Below are 21,344 nucleotides of genomic sequence, written 5' to 3' on the forward strand. Positions count from 1 at the left end.
AAATAGAGGAGATATATATTAAAGGCTAGAGAGAAGGAAGTATACTTAAGGGGAAAGATGGATAGGTTGAAAACAGACAAGTGAAGGGAGGGACGAGGAATGGGGAGAAGGGAGAAAAGGGAAAATAATTAACAAAGGAGTGAGTGGATTTTAGGCTGACAGATTTTTGGTTTGAAAAATCTCTCTAGCTGTAAGTGGGAAAAGTGAATGGTAGAAGAGAATTTGTGAATGTTTTTTGGTAGTCTAGTTAAGAGATGGTGATAGCATTGATTGAATTGATGGATCAAGATAGAGAGAGGTAGAGGAATTAATTAGAAAATAAATAAATAGGGCCTTATTTGAGATTTGATATGAAAAATGATTGGTAGAGGACACTTAAATTTCTGTGAGTTACCAAGTAAACCACAGGTGGCCTTTCAGTCCTTCCTACTGAGGAAGTACCCAGATGTCTTGATTTAATCTTGGATGGAGTTGTTCAGGGAGTTTTGTGAAGAGACCTCTGCTGGTCATAAGAACATTCTTGTGTTAGTTCTCCATCTTTGTTACTGCGTAGCTTTATGATTTAGGAAAGTCTTTTAACCTCTTTGTGTCTCAGTTTCATTTCTTTGGAGGTTTTTCTAGGATATAAGTGAATTATATACCCCTTCTATTAGTGTAACCTGCTGTTATATTAATGATAAAGCATTTTTATATTAAAATTTATAGTATATATTTTGTGGATTCTGTTGTTGTTTTGCAAGTATAGACATAATTTTCTAGACACTTAACAATATAAGAAACCCATACTCCTCCCAATATAAAAGGTAAAAATAAATGCAGTGAGTCTATTACTTGATTGGATGAGTTTCTTAAATATGTGAATGCCTGCAGACAAGTTTGTTTTTTATGATCTTAGACAGATTTCATTTCTTCATTTGTAAAAATGAGGCAGTGAACCAAAAATGTTCTCTAAGACCCTTGTTACATAAATGTCTTAACTTATGGGGAAAAGGGAGAGTAAATAGAAAGAAACTAATGCAAAGTAAGTATTCTAGCTACCTTAAATTTTGTGTTTAGAGAGACAAGATATAAATAAATAAATATACCATATAATATTTTATATGTCAGATGAATGTAATTGAATCCAATTATTTTATCCACAGAGTCTCTTTTCCAGCTCCTTTTGGAAATCACTGTTCGGAGTACTGGGATGAATGACAGCACAGGACAGTCCCTGACAGCACTTTCCTGTGCTTGCCTCTTTAGTCTAGTGGCTTCTTGGGGAGAAACAGGAAGGACACTTCAGGCCATCTCTGCTATCCTCACTAACAATGGTAGTCATGCTTGCCAAACTATTCAGGTATTTTATGTTTATAGCTGCCTAGACATTTTATAAGATGCTACATTGCAGTTTTATCTCTGTTCCTGTCAATAGGAATTTTATGATTTTTTTGATTCATTATATAAGAGTTTGATCTTTCCAAGGTTGATATATAAACAATCTACAGTATTTGAGTGAAACTACATGTGTGTTTGACTCTGTAGCATTAAAGATAATAAAATGAGTTTTGGCAAAATTTTTGAATCTAGAACTTAGTTTTGTATAAGCACTATGACCTTATCTTTCTTTGCATTGTCTCTTCCTTCCCCTTATATTTCATCTGGCCCTGAATTTTCAAGCATAGGATTCTTTCATAGTTTTAATATCTTTTTTATATTGAAAGAAAAAGATGTGCCATCAATCTGCTATATTTTTATTGATTATGATTTGTCATAAGTTTATTTGTTTCTGATTTACTTCAGCTATGCATCTAACATTTTGAACTTTTAATATCTAGGATAAATAAATAAACTTTTCATCATTGTTAGTAGTGGGAAATACAGTCCTCTCTATAGGCAAACTTGATTTAATTCCTTCAGATGGTTCTTAAAATTGAGAAATAAGTTGTAATTTTAAGACCCAGTTATCTGCTTTTCTCAGGCCCCTTGGACAACTGCCACGATGGGCAGAAGAGCTCCCTCAAAACTCTTAGCATTGTTCTTTATTATTTCACCCCTTTCCTTCTGCCACCTTCATTCACAAAACTTTCTTGGCCTGTGTGTTGATCAAGAAAAGTCTTTCATTGGAATGTGTAACTCAGTAACATCTCAAATTGTTTGTACACCCAAATGTATATTACCTATTCCAAAAAACGTAACAGAGTGTTTAAAGTAGGGTAAGGTGGTAATGTACTGCAAATTGCCTTATTAAAGGCCTCTAAGAAATCCTTTATTTGAGGTATGAACTGCAGATATCAGAGACCTCCTACCGAGAAAACACTATTACACTTGAGATTACAAATTAAAAAAAAGGAAAAAGAACACCACCATTGAGAGAGGAAACAAATACAGTAGAATCAATCCTTCCAAGTTTTTAAATGTTGAAATTATTTTATATTTAAGAGAAAATATTTAAATTATGACTAAGGAATGAGAATATAAAGAGTAGTCAGGTTGAACTTTTGGAAATGAAAAATAATTACAAGTAGATAATTAAGGGATGGGTTAACTAGTAGATAATACAGTTGAAGATAGAAATAGCAAATTGAAAGATTAAAGAGAAAGAAATTGTCCAGAATGCAGAACAGAAATATAGAGAAAATATGAAAGATGAAATAAGAAATGTGACGAGAATGAGACAGTTTACTGTATTAATACAATCTGAGCTCCATAAGGCAATGATAAATTTATGGAGATAAAGAACTTGAAATAATGGTCAGCATTTACAGAATTGGTAAAAGATGTAGGATCCTAGATTAAAGAAGTGTGCTTTGCTTGAAATTTGCTTCTTGTTGATGACCTTTTTGTTTGTACTTTCTGTTAACATGCCATACATGATCATTCTGACCAATTCAGTTTCTTAGAAATAATATGTATAAAAAATATCTTTTATTTTGTCCTTTTTGTGTTTGGAACATTTTAAAATGTGTTTTTCTTTTTTCTTTTTCTTTTGAATAGGTGCCAACTATACTAAATTCGCTACAGAGAAGTGTACAGGCTGTTTTGGTGGGAAAAATTCAAATTCAGGACTGGTTCAGTAATGGCATTAAGAAAGCAGCTTTAATGCACAAGTGGCCATTAAAAGAAATATCTGTTGATGAGGATGACCAGTGTCTACTTCAGAATGATGGATTTTTTCTTTATCTCTTATGCAAGGATGGATTATACAAAATAGGCTCTGGATACAGTGGAACAGTTAGGGTAATGCGATTCTCTACAGTTCTTGATCATAGAGTTATAACTGTACTGAACTGGATTCTGTTTGTTTCTGGCTTCATTTGTAGAGTGCTATTCTTATTTTAATGTTACAATTTTTTTTGATAGCTATAACTAAAACATATGCCTTAAATTGCATTCATTCACTTGTATTTGTATTCATTCATTCCATTGATTATTGATTATGAAACTGTAAATAACTAACTTTTGTTATTTTGCAGGGCCATATATATAATTCTACATCCCGCATCAGAAACAGGAGAGAAAAAAAGTCTTGGTTAGGGTATGCTCAGGTAGGAGAATATCCTCTATGAACCAAACTGTCCTTATCTTTTAAAACGTGGAGTTCATACTTGTTAAATCAATTTTTAAAAATCCTCTGTTTAAACAGAAATGGTGTATTTTAAATGATCTGGCTATAACAGTGGTATAATAAATAACAGTGTAATGTAAAGAATATTGGCTCAGAATTCATGAGGTTTAATTTTAGGTTATGTCCTGCTTCTTAATAATTGTGCAACTGGGGACAGTTAACTCATTTGGTCCTGTGCTGTTGAGCTGTTAAAAGGTAATAAAATATCTTCGTTGGAGTTCTTGCTTAAGTGAGAATCTGAGTAAAAATCAAGGCCTTTTTTATCATTAGCAAATCTGAATTGAGAATGCTTATGTGACCTGAGGTCAGATTAAGGCTTCTTGTCATAAACTTTTCCATTCTAAGTCTAGATCCACTGTGCTAGGAACCAGTGTTTGGTCTGCCCAGTGAACAACCAACTGCATAAGGATCATGCAAAGAATCATCCTTTCCTAATGCTATGACCCCATTCCCTGACAGAGACAGATGGTTATGTCTCATTAGATCAGCAGTCAGATATATTCTTTTCCTACCATAGAGAGAAGCAAATTGAAAGATGGACAAAAGGGGTCAGAAATATTTATTTCCCGACTGTACCCTCCTAAGAGACATGTTCCCTTATAGAAGGATGAAGAATAAAAATTTCTCTGTAACTCCTGCCTCGCTGAGCTCACAAGATCTATTACCAGCATGAAAAGATAAAAGATACTTGAAAGTGTTTTGAAAACTAAAGAAATTATTATTGTTGTTATATTATGAAACATCCTGCCATAGCAACTATTGGGAATATTTTGAAATTAAATTTTACATATCAAATTAACCATTAATTTGATTGTCTTTTAAAAACAACCTGGTTCATATTGTCTCTTCAGATTTTTTATTTGCCAGACTTCTATGTTTTATCTAGGAAATAAAGCCATGGAAAGTATATTATTATGGCACTGTGCTCAATGGCACACCACTGCATCCAAATATTTTTGAAATAGCAGCCTATATATTTTAGTTATTTTTCCTTAAAATATTTATCAAATAAACAGTGATCAGGGGCTGGGGTTGTAGCTCAGTGGAAGAGCGCTTGCCTAGCATGTGTGAGGTACTGGGTTCAATTCTCAGCACCACGTACAAATAAATAAAATAAAGGTCCATCAACAATTAAAAAAACTTAAAAAAAGAAAAAAAAGGAAACAGTGATCAATTTCTATTATTTCCATGGCCAGTGAGTGATGTAATCATTTTGAACAAATGTGCTGTATGGTTCCTGTTTAGTATGCCTTTTCTATTTTTTTTTTTTTTAAGAGAGAGAGAGAGAATGTCAATATTTATTTTCCAGTTTCCGGCGTATACAACATCTTTGTTTGTATGTGGTGCTGAGGATCGAACCCGGGCCGCATGCATGCCAGGAGAGTGCACTACCGCTTGAGCCACATCCCCAGCCCATGCCTTTTCTATTTATCTGAAAATATAGCATGTCTTAAAATTGATTCCTTAGAGTATACGATTCCTCCTCTAGTTAAATATACTCATGTTCTTTTATTTTTAATATTTAATATATTTTATAAAACAATACTGGTTGATTCTGCCTTAAAAATTGTAATATTGAGATGGCTGCCTTTTTGTGCTGAAGTTGGTAATGAAAAATATTTTAACACAGGAACATTTTCTGTTACCAGGGTTATTTATTATATAGAGATGTGAATAACCACAGCATGACAGCCATAAGAATAAGCCCTGAAACACTGGAACAAGATGGTACTGTGATGTTACCAGGTATGCTTTAACTAGTCATTTTTTTCTTCACAAATGACTTTAAGAAATATGCATGTTAGGCTGTTTAGATAGATAAAGGTTGATTAGCAAGGAATTGTGTTTGTTTACAAATGGGTTTAAAATTTTTTGACATGAAAAATGTTTTATAGTCTACAAAGTTAATGCATATGAGGATAATACATATCAGAAATATAGTAATAATGAGGCTCAACATTTGTCTTCAATTTTTTGCCTATCTGTGTTGCTTAATCCCTTATCCTTACCCCACCAAGATTTTTTCAGCTGCTGAATTAGTGGGATGATATTATTTTATCACTCTTAATAAAACTGCAACTTTTTCACATGGCCCAGTACTAAGAACATTTTACTTATTTTTGCTTTAATAATAGTGCATTTGGGTTTTTCTTTAAATCTATCATTTAACATTCTTTTTTTAGAATATTTTTTTTAGTTTTCAATCAGTCTTATTTATTTATTTATGTGTGTTGCTGAGGATCAAACCTAGGCCTCACACATGCCCCGCAAGTGCTTTACCACTGAGCCACAACTCCAATATTATTATTTTAATTATTGTTTTTTTTTTTTACCAGGAATTGAACTCAGGGGTACTTTACTACTGAACTCCATCCCCAGTATATTTTTATTTTGAGACAGAGTCTCACTAAGGTGCTTAGGGCCTTGCTAAGTTGCTGAAGCTACTTTGGAATTTATGATCCTCCTGTCTCAGTCTTCTGAGTTGCTGGGATTACAGGTGTGCACCACCACACCCGACTAATATTATTACTTTTAAGAGTGCTCTGATGAGGCAATTTGGACATAATTTATCTTATTTTTGTATGTGTGTGTGTGTGTGTGTGTGTGTGTGTATATATATCACTCAAATCATTGCTGTCTAAATTCTGTGGCAGTAGGTGTTAGGTTTTGGGAAACATTGGGCAAATGCATAAAGTATTTTTCATTGTAAGGTCTTTGAATTTGCTTATACCTTTTATACTTTCTAAAGTTGTTTACATTAAAATCTTAAAATTTAAGATTTAATGTGTTTTTAATGTATTTAATTTGTCTGTAATTTTATGGCAAGCAGCAGTATTACTTCTGGGCACTTGACCATCTGAAAATGAGACCTACTTCTAAAGAAAACATTGAGAAGGATAATTGCTCCCAGACTTTTTGTTAATTTTTAAAATATTCTTACATTTTCATTAGACATTTATTTGAAATTTGCTAACTGTGCATTTCCAAATTAGTGTACGGATATATACAGTGTTAAAGCAAAGGAAACATTTCATGTCCATTTCATAGTTAGGACAGCTTTGGAAAACAGAAGACTTAACAATAGGTTTACAGAGGCAACCCCATCCCTTTTCATTATAAGTCCTGAACCACATCTTTTGACTTACTAATAGTAATAACAGTAATTCCAAAAAATATTTTTAATAATGACATGCATATTCACCCTACATATATTAAAATAATCATATTTATGGTATAAAAATCATATTAGCATGATACATACTTATAAAAATGTGATCATATGCTACATGTTACTTTTTAATTATCACTTTCACTTAATATTCTGAATATATTTCCAGCCATCAAATAGTCTTTACAATATCATTTTAATATTGCAAAATATATTCTGTTGATAAATATGTTAGAATGGGAGCTTTCCATTTTTTTTTCTATATAAATTACACTGTAATGAGCATCCCTGTCACTCTGACAAGGCATTTTTAGGATAATGGTCATAGAAGAAAAATTCTCAACTGACAAATGCTGCTCCCCCAAACAGATGGATACATGTATAATGGACTTAGTTTTACTGTGCTCACTTATGGAAATTGTAACTAAGAGGACAATTTGAAATTATTTACCTAGAGCTGTTTTGTTTATTCAGACATAATACAAAATGACTTATTAATGTCTTTATTTGGTTTAAATTTCTCTGCATCATTTAACATAAAAAATGCAACTTTTAACAATACAAGCGTGGCTTTCTGTGTTTCATAAATATGTGCTGTATTCATGATGAAGAATGAATCAAACATTGGGAGGATAGTCCCAATATTGTGTGTCTTCCGAGCTTACAGATGTTCCTTGATATATTCCTGAAGATTCTGTCTTATTATATTACATGATGCATGAAGAAAGGATAAAGAGAAAATCTTGGAATCACATGGCAGGAAGACTCAGCCTTCAAGCCTGAAGAAGCCATTGTTTGTCATTTTTCTCATTTCTTTGAGCTGGACTGCATGTTCTTCAATAGTACCTTTTGCTTATTTATGTAGGGACAACTCTGCTCTGTAGCTTTCTCAAGAAGAGCAGAAGTGAATTGCTGGGTTTTAGGTAGTAATGAATACCATGTTTAAAATTGACATAAAGCAAGTAATTCCTTGATCTTTATGTTGCAACTTGTCTTACAGCCTAATTTATAGAAAAAAATATTTCAAACAGTTATGGATGAACTTCAAACTTACATTCCCCACAGATTGTCATTTTGTTCTTTATATCTTGCCTTACCTTTCAGATTATGTCCTCATGTCATATGTTTTCTGTGTCTGGTGACAGGTTGCCTCAGATCATGAGGCTTTTTGCTACGCTTCTTGCGCCGCTTCACTCCTCAAGCCTGCATTTATCTGAAATTATAATGAGTTTTTCTTCTTTGCTTTTTAGTTTAAAAATCTTACTGCTTAAAGCTTGAGAAGCATCTTTCTTGCGCCTCTTTGTATTCTGTACAGTGGACTAGGAACTCTTTCTTTCGATTTCTCCTCTCTTTGATTACCAAGTCTCTTGGGCTACCAGTGGGCCTTGTCTCCCAGTTTCTATTTCCAGTTTGTGATCACTGAATTCTCTATTTGGTAAGGGTCTGCCTGTGTTTTGCATATTTATAATAAGGAAGTATGCTAGTATGAAGCTCCTGGGCAAAGATATAGAGTAATCCAGTTTATTTGAGTGGGCTTCATTACTGAATTCCAAAAATCAGAATTTTATGTTTTGTTGATTCAGGTGGAACTAGAAATGAAATATTACTTTTTTGGCATTGTGATTTATGGAGAGATTCATCCTAGTTCTCTGCAATTATTTTGGAAAATGTGTGTGCTTTTATACTTGCTTGCTGAACATTTGTTTTTCCAAAAGGATACAATTTATACTTAAGATACTGATTTTGCTTGTAGATTTGTGTTATTTAGAGGCAATCACTAACACTTGTTCCAGTGGTCCTTCTGTAATACTGGTCTCCCTTGTTACCTTTGAGTTTGTGCTTTGTTTGGATCAAAGTACGTGGTGTACTGCTCTACAGATATCTATACAGTATTGACAAAATATGGTATGCTAGTCAAAAGATTTGACCATTTATGACAAAAAGAAATAAATGAGCATGAACTTGTCTCTGAAAAATGAATGTTGCCATTTGCACTTCTAATCCCACTGGCTTGAGACGATAAGACAGGAGTATCACGAGTTCAAAGCCAGCCTCAGCAAAAGCGAGGCTCTAAGCAACTCAGTGAGACCTGTCTCTAAATAAAATACAAAATAGGACTAGGGATGTGGCTCAGTGGTTGAGTGCCCCTGAGTTCAACCCCTGGTACCTTCCCCCACAAAAATAAAAAAATAACGAAGAATGTTAAAAAGTTTAGAGCATTCTAAAACCTAAATATGCTGGGAATGAATTATTAAGTGGGAAATGTTCAACTAGTTATGAATATCATATGTTTTATAAAGCAAGTGATATCTGTAGTTGGGCACCATAGACCTCAAATATAGAAGCTTTAGGTCTGTCTGTATTTCTCTGTGACACTAATGACTCTGTTGTATGTCTGAGGGTAGAGTATTGCCTACATTGCATGTGATTTTATTGAAATGATTGTAACCAACATTGTAGTTTGTTCATTGTGTTGCATGTTTGCTGTCAGACTATATCTAATACTAATTCATTTTGAAATTTGGTGGGCTCTCAGGTCCTTGATTATGGAAGATTTATAGATGTAGGCACAAAATGTGATAAGTATTACTAGCAAATTATTTAGTTTCTGCTAATTTGTAATTCTTTATTAAAAAGCAGTCTCCTTTTGAGTTTAAGCCTGTCCTTATTGCGTGGAAAACTCTCATTCTATCTTCAACAGAAGAGTAAAGTCATTTTGTGAGTTGTTTATTTATATTTATGTTGTAATATAATTAATTTTTCTTCCTTTTGCACAGATTGCCACACTGAAGGTCAAAATATTTTATTCACTGATGGAGAATATATTAATCAGATAGCTGCCTCAGAGATGTAAGTGTTTTGAATCATGAATAGCTGGTATAAATGGAATACCTTTCTCTTATTAAATTATTTGTTTTTTATTAGATAAATACAGGGCCTTAAAGACAGATTTATGCAATGTAATATTCTGGGTGTTTTCTTTCTTTTAGGATGGCTTTGTTGTCAGAATATTTGCCACAAGCACTGAACCTGTTCTCCAACAAGAATTGCAACTTAAACTGGCTAGAAAATGCTTGCATGCCTGTGGTATTTCATTATTTGATCTGGAAAAGGACTTGCATATTATAAGTAAGATGGAAAAATTAAGTTTCCCCCCCATATTTAACAGCTATTTTATGTCTATTACTATAAAAAACAGTTTTGAGTTAATATGTAGAAGTAACCTGGAAATATAACCTTTAAATAGAGTGTAATATTGGAAGACTATGTTAAGGAAGTGACTACTACTAATACTTTTCCATTATTTTTTTGAATGGAGCAAAAGAAAATAAACTTAACATGTAATAAGAATTATGGATGGACACTGGTGGACATCAGTGGTAGTTTGTATACCTATTTTTCAATTATTTTGAGAACTTTTTTTGTAAATAATACTATAGTAGCATACATAGCTCTCTCATTTGAACTTGTGATTTTTATTTGAGCATATTTTCAAGATATCCATAGAATGATCCTATAGATCATTAAAAATACTAATTTACCAAATTAATCAGTAAGCTTCATCTGGATACAGAAATACAACCAGAGTTTATTTCTTTGACTTAATATACTTGCTCTTGGAATGTGGAAGTAATTGGAATCACTAGTTCCTACCAGGGTCTTGATTTTTGTTTTCCATGCCATTTGAATTTTAATAGTGATGTTCTTTAACTTATGGGATTCTCTGCAAGACTCACCATTTTTAATTGTTGCCTCCCAAAACTTAATAAACTTGACATTAGTGCTTTACCTTTCATATCCTAATTATGTGGTGTTTTTGTAATTCTTCCATAGGAAAATATATTGAATTGGAGTTTAAAAAGCCCATACAAGAGTTTTTATGACTGGATAAAATCATAAAGTGCTGTATATGAAGCTATAATTAAATATTCTTAGTTTTAAAATTTGAAATGTGCATAAGGATACACATTCAAATTTATGGAGAAGCTACATAAAATGTTCTATAGGAAAAAGCATGGGTCAGAGAATCTGAAATACTAAATTCAAATATTTTCAAGGTGTCACTAAAGCTCAAATGACTATCTAGATCAATCTCCCCACATTTTATAATTGTTTATTTAAAAACTGGGCAGTAAAATGAGAATTCACACCCCATTTGAATCAAATGTATGATATGTCAAGATCCTTGTATTGTCTTGAGCAACTAAAAAAAAAAAAAAAAACACCACACACTCTAGTTAAAAAAGGAGGAAAAAAATAAAATAAAAACTGGGCAGTATAATTTTAAGAATTAAACTAGATAAGTTTCATAAGCTCCCAAATGCCTAGTACCTAAAAGATGCTTAATTAAAATTTATTCATTTATACCTTAATTCAAGGAATATTATTGACATTGAAATTTTTATTTTATTTTTTTATGTGTATTAAAAAATTTGACAACAGTTTAGAATATGTTAAGATTATGATAAATTTATCTTTTCTTGGAGTGGTATTATCTATTACCATTAAATTTTTTAAAAATTAAGGCATGTCATGTTTTCTCATCTTTCCTTTGAATGGTGTTAATTGAATTGACCTAAATTACTCTAAAGAGTACATGGTGTACTTGGAATTATTCATATTAAAAATGCAGTAGTATTTATTAGTCTTGTGGTATTGTAGGTACAGGATTTGATGAGGAGTCAGCAGTCCTTGGTGCAGGACGAGAGTTTGCACTAATGAAAACAGCAAATGGAAAGGTAAAGTACTCTTTTTAGTAAAAATTAACTTTCTCTACTTTACGAGAATGTATACAATTTGTTGATTAGTGTATATAGCTTTTTTTTTTTTAACAAAATCATCTTTGTTTTTTATGTGCTAAAAATTTAATTCATGTTGAAAATAGCATTGTGAAGCAATGGTGATATTTAAGACCCTAAAAATATTAACCTCATAAAATGTTAAATTGTTACAACTGTTTAATTTTAATTATGAAACAGTATAACTTTTGAGTTGTGGTGAATTCATATTTTGTGTTTATTTTGATGATTGAGAAACTCATATAAGTTTCTGTAAATGTGAAGAAATGTACTGAGTATAAGTTGGGGGGAAGTTGAGTAATATAAAAAATAGTTTGGGTCATTAGTATTTTTATTTTTCAATAAAATACTGAAGCTTTTTTATTTTCTCATGTGAAACCTGGTGTGCTATTCCAAAAGGCACTATAAATCCCTGTTTTTTTCTTCTTCTAATATTCAAGATATATTACACTGGCAAATACCAGAGTCTTGGAATCAAACAAGGTGGTCCTTCAGCAGGAAAATGGGTTGAATTACCAATTACAAAATCTCCAAAGATTGTGCACTTCTCAGTTGGACACGATGGCTCTCATGCCCTTTTAGTTGCAGAAGACGGAAGCATATTCTTTACAGGATCTGCTAGTAAAGGAGAAGATGGAGAGTCAAGTAAGTTGACAGATCAACTGAGCATTTAGTAAACATAATGTGGAATTTATTAACATAAAATTTATCAATTTGAGTAAACCTCACCAAGTTATAGATAATTTTACATTGAAGCATATTCAGTAAATAGTGTACTATACATTAAAAAACATGATTGCTGATTTCAGTCTAGTGCTGATATCGATGAATTTTTATGCCTTATGGATGCATGACTGTTCCCTGCAGTATATGCTAATTCTGTTGCATCAGTTGGTGTTATTTTTAAAACTTGTTTATTCCAATAGAACATATTTAGAAAGCTGAAAACTTTGGAAGGAATATGTATTCAGAATGAAGGTAAATCTTATGCAAGCTCGTATAATAGTGTTGATTATGGATTACTGATGTTTTTATTAGTGCATTATAACTATATCAAATAGGTTTATTTTGACATATTCATAAATTTGTATGACATAATTTGCTCTATTCCAGTCCCTAATACTTCCTCCCCTCCTTTCCCCCTCTTTCTCCCTCATCCCTTTTCTCTACTGGTCTTCTATTTTTTTTTAATGTTTCTTTTTTAATTGTAAGTAGACACAATACCTTTATTTTATTTATTTTTATGTGGTGCTGAGGATTGAACCTAGTGCCCGATACATGCCAGGCAGAACTCTACTGCTGAGCCGCAACCCAGCCCCTGGTCTTGTGTTAATTCATTATTTTTTTAAATTGGCACATTATAGTTATACATAAAAGTGAAACTGGTTGTAATGTATCAATACATGCACGTAGCATAATTGGTTCATTTTCATTCTGCATTTCTGTGCTTTCCCCTTCCCTTCCTCCCCGCAGCCCCACAGTCCCTTTCCTCAGTTCAACTTTCCTCTCTTCTATTTTCATGAGATTCCCCCTTTAAAAAAAATATTTTTCTCTAGTGTCTGCATATGACAGAGAATATTCAACTCTTTGACTTTTTGAGTCTGGCTTATTTCACTTAGCACAGTGTTTCACAGTTCTATCCATTTACCAGCAAATGACATAGTTTCATTTCTCTTTGTAGCTGATTAAAATTTCATTGTGTGTACACCGTTGACCAGGGATTACTATTTTTAGTGTTCTTTCTCTGATAGCTATCACTCAGCAAGGAAAAAATGTATAATCTTTTACATTTTCTATTCTTCTATTTAGAGTCTTGAGGAAAGGTGTTATTTTTTTGTGACTTCTCTTTTGTACATTGGAGTTACAACTTAAAAGGATTAGGTTTTGAAGTCAACACATATGTAATAATCATGTGAAAATAAAAGTTATATTGGAAAAATTGCTTAATATAGCTATAAAATATATTACCGTCTCATAGAAACTTCAGCATAGCCAGTTTTTCTTTTAATATTTGGAGAACATTTTCTTTCTTTTCTTGAGGTTAAGTAGTTACTGTACATATGTAGACGGATTATGTCATATAAAAATGTAATGATATTTATAGATTATTATAGAATGGAGTTGATAATGTAAAAGCTAAAGCAGAAATTGGGCACCCCTGAAGTTTGGTGGAAAAGTGGTATTACTCATTGGGAATTTCTATGTGTTACAAAGAAGGAAGATCTGACAGTGATAGCTTAAATATTAATTGACCAGATGAAGCTGGCAAGTTGACTCATTTTAATTAACATGCTGGAGAACCCAGACGTTTTTGAAAATAAATAAAGTATATCATAACTGCATATAATATGCTCTATTTTGGGGGCGTTGGGTACAAACTGCTGTTATTATTGTTTCTATATAGATGCCTTAAATAATTTTATTACTATTTTTTAAGCTAAGAGCAGACGGCAATCAAAACCTTATAAACCTAAAAAGATAATTAAAATGGAAGGAAAGATTGTGGTGTATACAGCTTGCAATAATGGAAGTAGTTCTGTTATATCTAAAGATGGAGAACTGTACATGTTTGGAAAAGATGCCATTTATTCTGATAGTTCAAGTAAGTAATAAAAGAACTTAAAAATCATTTAACTTTTATACAAAGAAGGTCCAATCCTAGTCATTAAGTGTTATAAAGATATGTTTAGAAAATTTACGTTTATAGCGTGCTTTCTCTACATTTTTACATTTTATTTTAAGTGTTTCATTTGGAAAGAAATTTTCCTTTGTCACTAGAAACTGTCCCTAATTTCATGAAGAGGTAGTCATAGAGCTTGTGAGTGACACTTTACTTTAGTGAGCAAAGCAAAGCTTTCCCAGACTCAGTTGCTCATGTGCCACAACCCTTGGGCAATGGTAGTACCCTGAAGGAAATGATTTTCATAACAAAGCAAATTGGTGAGTGAATTATTTATCTCTCAACTAGGTCATGAAGGTGAGATTTTTTGTTTTTCTCTGTTCCTCTATTATTATATTCCTAACCTAGTACAGTGTCTGGCACATGGTAGGGTCTCAAGAATTACTTGTCAAGTGACTGGGTAACTGATAAACAAAACATTAAAAAGTGGGTGGGAAGGATAGAATTAGCTAAATAGTTTTATAATTGTAAACACTAGTCTCTAAAACTCTTTGTATTTGATTGTTCTTCCTAGCAATCAAGAATTAGTATAAAGAATGAGTCATCCACTTAAGAGGATTTTATGCAAGATATATGTGTAAAGCCTTTGAATTTTTTTTGTAATAAGGAAACTGGAATTAATAAGTTTATTATTAGAAGTTTAAGTGATTATTTTATGCTGGAAAAATGGTACACATAGAACAATTATAGCAATTATTAGGTTGAGTTGTACTTAGGTGGTATGAGCTGGCTTAATATGGTAATATGTAGATTTAAAGTTGGCTTCAACTGTTAGTGAATCAGACTTTTGGTTTAGTACGTGTGAAGTTTAAAAATAATGTTCAAGCAACAGTTGTTACTTGCTAAAATCCTCTTGGCTACGACTGGTGGAAAATATTCATTTAGTCAGCATAGACCACTGATGTGGTCCCTTCCTGCCCTCTGAGAATCTGAGAAACAACTGAGTAAGATATTCAAGGGATATGGTTTAATGGTTATGGACATGGGCTCTGATGCCGGTACCAACCTTTCAGGGTTTTCGTTTTTCTTTTCCCTTTTCTTCTGGCCTTTAAAAGGGACTAGTGATAGTACCTGCTTCATATAGTTTGTTACCAAAAATGTAGGCGTTGATACTTGAAAATTGTAGGAATTGAAGTGCTTTTCACAGAGCCTAAAACATGTAAGGTCTCAAAATATGTCAGCTAGTACTGTTAAAAGAAGTACTTCTGTTAAATCTATATGGCACATATCTTTTTCAAGTATAATAAATACTGAAAGTAGGAATTTTTTGAGGTGAACTTCATTAAAAGGCAAAACTAGTGTAAAAGAAAAGGAAGGCCAACTTGTGGAAGCTTATATCAGAGTTCCTAGTGTAGAATAATTTTCCTAGCATGTGGTACAAGATAGGTAATACTTGCAATTTAAATAAATAATTTTAAACATTGTTTTTATTTTAAAGTACATTAGAAAAATATTTAATAGTCTGAATTTTATTGATATTACTACTTTATAAAGTTAGACATACTTCTGTCAAAGGTGATATAAAAATACTAAATAGATAATGTGGGTGGCATTTGGATGTGACAAATATAATAAAACTAATATGTGAATAAGGGAAATTTAAGAAATAGATTGTAGAAATTTAAGAAGTAGATTGTAGAAGAAAGTATTATAGATGGAAAAGAACTGAAAACTACTGCTTTAGAAAATCTTACAGGTTTCTATAAAATCAATGTCATTACAGTGGCAAGTGTTTTACTTTGTTTTGTGGAGGCAGAACAAAACAGGCAAGGTAACTGATTTACAGGTTTCTTAGTGCCTGTACCAGGAAAGTTTGAGAACTGTTGACTCTTCTAAGTGCTGTTGAGGTATTAGTATGTGGAGCAGGCATTCAGGAGGAAAGTTGAGATAAAGTTAGATAACGTAAAGATTTGTCCCAAGTCTGAATTTTAAGATACATTGAAACGTCATTACAAAATAAATTAATTTAATGATACCCTCCTACTCTCTTGGTCAATCATTTCCCATTGTTGTGAATTATTTTGCCCAGAGATAAAGAGTTCTACATTGAAGTAGTTCTTTTACTAGGAATAGAAGGGCTTTTTTTTTTTTTTAAGTTGTTTTTACCAAATTTGTGTCTTTTCTATAGGTTTGGTGACGGATTTGAAGGGCCATTTTGTAATTCAGGTAGCTATGGGCAAAGCTCACACATGTGTTTTAATGAAGAATGGAGAAGTTTGGACATTTGGTGTAAGTAATAAAGGACAATGTGGACGAGACACTGGTGCCATGAGCCAAGGAGGCAAAGGTAGGTATTTAATTTTTGAATATTAAAATTTGTGTTGCCTTTTTGTCAGTTTTTCAGGACATACTGAAGAAATTCACTCTTATTCAGAATGATTTTGATTTCTTACTATGAATTAGGAAAACTTCCAAATTTCTTATTTATTTGATAAGTTATTGCAAAGAAGTATATCACTGAAAAATTGAATCAATATGTAATTTCTGGGCAAATGAAGTGGCTTACTAAATGGTTTCTAAAATTCTACATAAATTTGATTGTCTATCTTTAATTTGGCATTTTGATGATGAAATTGTTTTGGAAAAGTGAATTTCCTAAACTCTTTGTTATTAGCTTCTTTTATATCATGTCTTCAGTTTTAACTATTTTTTGGCAGCAGTTTCTCTGGCAAATTTCTCCTATTTAACAGCATGTGTGATCTGTAAATTAATCTTTTCTTGACAACTAAGAATGATTTTTATGAATATTTGATCTTTTGTCAAGATAAGGCTAACTTGTAGATGGCAACTTGATCACAGTATTCTTTATATCAACCCTTAGACTTCTTACGGAAAGGAGGAATTTTCCCTTTGGTTGCCCTGCTGTTATGGTCTTTGTGAAAGAGTGTGTGTGTGTGTGTGAGGCCAACCTTACGGGTGACTGAGTTACACTCCCCAGCTGGGTGCTGAGGTGCTCAGTCACAGATATGGATGTGTCTTGCTACAGCCCCATGGGTGAAGCTATGCTCACCTGTTCCTTTGTGATATTACCCCTTGCCCTGTTTAGGATAGAATCTTCCATGGAAGTGCCTTGTGTGTGTCCCCTTCTCTTACTGTGCCCTTGGGTGTGGCCTACCCAAGTGTCAGTCAACCTGCTGACAGTGGACATCATGAAGATAGACTCAGCCCCCTGAAACCTGACCCCTTGCCTCATTTGAATAGCTTTTCCTCAATAAAAGGAGTCAGCACATGCTCTCGCTCTCTCTCTTTCTGTGGACCCTTAAGGTCAGAAGAGCCGTCACAGCAACCCCAAATAAAAAGGTATTTGTGTCTCTTGTGTGGTTATTTCGTGCAGCCCAGTTAGCCCAGTTTAACCAGAGTGACCCCTGAGCCTTTTAGTCGCGAGAACAGAAACCTGGCATGTGTGTGTGTATGCTTGTGTTTAAAATACATCAGTTTTTTTTAAAGGATGGTCTGTTAGAAGTATACTAATTTTAAAAAATAAATGGGTTATTTCACAATTGAAATATTTTATCTTTTTGCTAAACTGGTGAACCATAGTTTTGGATAATACTACTAGGTCAAAGAAGAGAATCAGTTTTCTATATATGATATAAATATATACACAAATTGTTTTATGAGAGTTGCTGAGCTGAACAATTGTTTTCTGAAACTTGTGAACATTGGCATAAATTATCATTGATGTTCTGGATTCATAGGGGAAGTTCTATAATAATCAAAATGAAATTAAAATATTTTTCCTCAATAGGAATCCCACCCACTGTCTTAGTGAATTAGAAAGCAGATGAGTAAAGTATGACACATAAAATAAATATGGATTGCAAAATCAAAAAGAACATATAGAGATTTTTAAAATTTTAAAATAGGGAAAGTACAGAAGATAATATTGAAATTTAAAAAATTTTTTACCTATGACCATATTGTCATTTTTTAGTGGAAAATTACAGATAAAATTCAAATGCTCTGTATTCCCTTTCAAGGCTTATTATTATATTCTGTTTCTCTCTAGAACTCACCACTGTTATGACATTGATAAGTAGGTTTTCAGACATTATCTCATTTCTCAGCCTGTTCATAGATTAGATGTGGCAAAGTCAAAACCAGCTAAGTATATTATGAGTTTATTTCTTGATTGTAAACCTGTATTGAGTGGTAGGTCTGTTAGGTGCTTATTACTGGTATAAGAAATATAAGAGCCGCGACACATGCCTATAATCCCAGTGGCTCAGGAGACTAGGGCAGGAGAATCTCAAGTTCAAGGCCAGCCTCCGTAACTTAGCCAGGCCCTAAGCAACTCAACCCTGTCTCTAAATAAAATACAGAAAAGAGCTGAGGATGTATCTCAGTGGTTAAGCACTCTGGGTTCAATTCCCAGTACAAAAAGAAAGAAGATAATAATATTGACTAAGAATAAAGAAGTTCAAGTAAGTAAAACAAACCCTTGCTTTTGAAGGTCTAAATCCAGTGGGAAAGAGAAACATAAATATAATTACTTGATTTGCACAGATTTGCTCTTCTGTACTATGTGTTCCTTCATAACCTTATCAGAGTTGTGTTTTTACACTTGTTTGGTTATTTGAAAATATCTATCTTTCTCAGTAGATGTTAAATATCATAGTCTTTAGTACCTCTAGTAAAGATATAGTGAACTATATTCTGATGTCTTATTTGCTCACTACCATTTTTTATATACCTCTCCAAGCTAAAAATGGATTTTATAATTGTAAAGGGTTATAAAAAATGTGGCATATATTAATATTGCCCACAGAGTATAGATTATTTATTATCCAGCCCTTTATAAAAAGCTTGCTAACACTTCCATATGGAATCCTTGGAGCGTATTTGACATTCAATTTAAAAGAATATAGTTGAATGAATTATAACACAATTTAAAAAGTTGCAGTTGAGGTATAAATGGGCTTTGAGAATAGTGACTGACTCCCTGGAAAAGGTAGTAAGTGCTTTCTTAGGAAATGACTTCTGAGCAGAATTCTTTTTTTTTTTTTTTAAATATTTATTTTTTAGTTGTAGTTGGACACAATACCTTTATTTTATTTATTTATTTTTATGTGGTGCTGAGGATTGAACCCAGGACCTCACATGTGCTAGGCAAGCACTCTACCCCTGAGCTACAACCCCAGCCCCTTAGCAGAATTCTTGAAGACTAAAAAATTCTCTGCTAGGTAAGATAGGGAGAAGCATCTTATAAATATGGAAGGGTATAGCATCTTATAAATATGTCCCCAAGGAACTCAGAAATCAGAGGCACTAGATATTTTTGGAAGGAGGGAGAGAAAGTATTTGTGCAAGGTAGAAGGAGCAAGAATGAAGCCCTCAGCATGTGAAAAGACTCAAGATGTTTGAAAAGCAATTGGAATGTAATTCACATGGGAGAAATGAGGTCGAAGAAAATTGGGAGCCATATTGTGATTGTTTCTTGCTGAGGAATTTTGTTCTTTTGAAGACCTTGAAGGACATTGAAATTTTGTACATTGGGAAGTCAGACATATTTAAATATGTATTTTATGACAGTGGGAGGGTATTCTAGAGTGGGGTGATCTTGGCTTACTGCAATTAGGTTTTCTTAGATCTGTTGAATGAAGGTGTTGGTAGTTCGGACAGAAAAGAGGGACAAAGTCACAGAAGATTTAAAAGTATGATTGATAGTGAAGAGATGTATTTGACAATAGTCTTCCCTGCCTCCTTTTGCAGAAAGGAAATGGGCAGAGAATTAGCAAATTCTAAATTAAAATTTACTTTTATTACACTTATATTTTAGCAATCCTTTGTATAATCACTTGGACTAGCATTGTGTTATATAGTTTTTAAATTGGGAAATATTATATTCAGTTTTTTAGGTCATAATCCATACAAAAATTATAAATTGATCTGTCAAATAGGGTTTGGAGTTGAAAATATGGCAACAACAATGGATGAAGACCTGGAAGAAGAACTAGATGAAAAAGATGAGAAATCCATGATGTGCCCTCCAGGCATGCATAAGTGGAAGCTGGAGCAGTGCATGGTATGCACTGTGTGTGGAGACTGCACGGGTTATGGAGCCAGCTGTGTTAGCAGTGGGCGTCCAGACAGAGTTCCTGGAGGGTAAGATGAGGATTCCTACTGCAGAAAACATTTCTTTCAAATGACTATAGAGTATATTTACTGTGTTGTTTCTTAAAGGCACATTAATATATAATTATGATTCTCATACTTGTTTTTTATTATGACAATTTATAATTTGGTGTTATCTTTAATTTTGTCTTTCATTTGATTCATTTAAACCGTTTTTTAATTAATACATTATAGTCATATAATATTGGGATTCATTTTGACATAATTATACAAGCATGGGATATAATTTGCTCTAGTTTAATCCCCAGTACTCTTTAGATTTAGTGGGATTGCTGGATTATATTATCAGTTTATTTTTGATCTTTTGAGGGACCACCGTTTTGTTTTCCACAGCTTGTACCAATTTACATTCCTAATAGTACACAAGTACTCTAGTTTCTCCACATCCTTACCAACACTTGTTATTTTCTAATTTTTCTCTTTTTGATTAGTAGCCATCCTGAATGGGTATGCATTGGTTCCTTATTATAGTTTTAATTTGACCTTTTCTAATAATTACTGATATTAAACATCTTTCACTTGCTTCTTGGCCATTTATAGAGAAATATATTCAAGTCTTTTGCCTGTTTTTGAATTCAGTTGCTTATTTTGTGTTGAGTTTTAAAAGTTCTCCATATATTCTGCATATTAATTCCTTGTCAGAGATACAATTTACAAATAAATTGTATCTGTAGGTTGCCTTTTTTACTCTGTTGATATTGCTTTTTGTTTCACAAAAGTTTTAATTTTCATGAAGTTCAGCTTGTCTATTTTGTTGTTGCCTATATCTTTGGTATTATAGCTAAGAAATCATTATCAAATCCATGCTGTGAAGTGTTTGCCTGATAATTTCTTCTAAGAGTCTTTATATGTTTAGGTCTTCTTAGGTCTTTGATACTTTTTATGTTCATTTTTCATATGGTGTTAGGTAAAGATCCAGTTTCATTTTTATGTATGTGGATATCTAGTTTTCCC

At 32.7% G+C, this 21,344-nt stretch overlaps 1 protein-coding gene across 1 annotated transcript in view; it reads left to right on the top strand.

The window, feature by feature from the left end:
- Positions 1–21,344, top strand: part of Mycbp2 (MYC binding protein 2) — a 233,163-nt gene that overhangs the window by 27,600 nt on the left and 184,219 nt on the right. Inside the window, 11 exon segments of the mRNA XM_048801244.1 lie at positions 1,143–1,339; positions 2,977–3,219; positions 3,456–3,527; positions 5,257–5,353; positions 9,554–9,630; positions 9,767–9,905; positions 11,439–11,515; positions 12,016–12,220; positions 14,013–14,177; positions 16,384–16,542; positions 20,156–20,360. Of these exon segments, the coding sequence (XP_048657201.1) occupies positions 1,143–1,339; positions 2,977–3,219; positions 3,456–3,527; positions 5,257–5,353; positions 9,554–9,630; positions 9,767–9,905; positions 11,439–11,515; positions 12,016–12,220; positions 14,013–14,177; positions 16,384–16,542; positions 20,156–20,360 (1,636 nt within the window).

This window comes from Marmota marmota, unplaced genomic scaffold (assembly GCF_001458135.2).
Source record: "Marmota marmota marmota unplaced genomic scaffold, marMar, whole genome shotgun sequence".
NCBI classification, from domain to species: domain Eukaryota; kingdom Metazoa; phylum Chordata; class Mammalia; order Rodentia; family Sciuridae; genus Marmota; species Marmota marmota.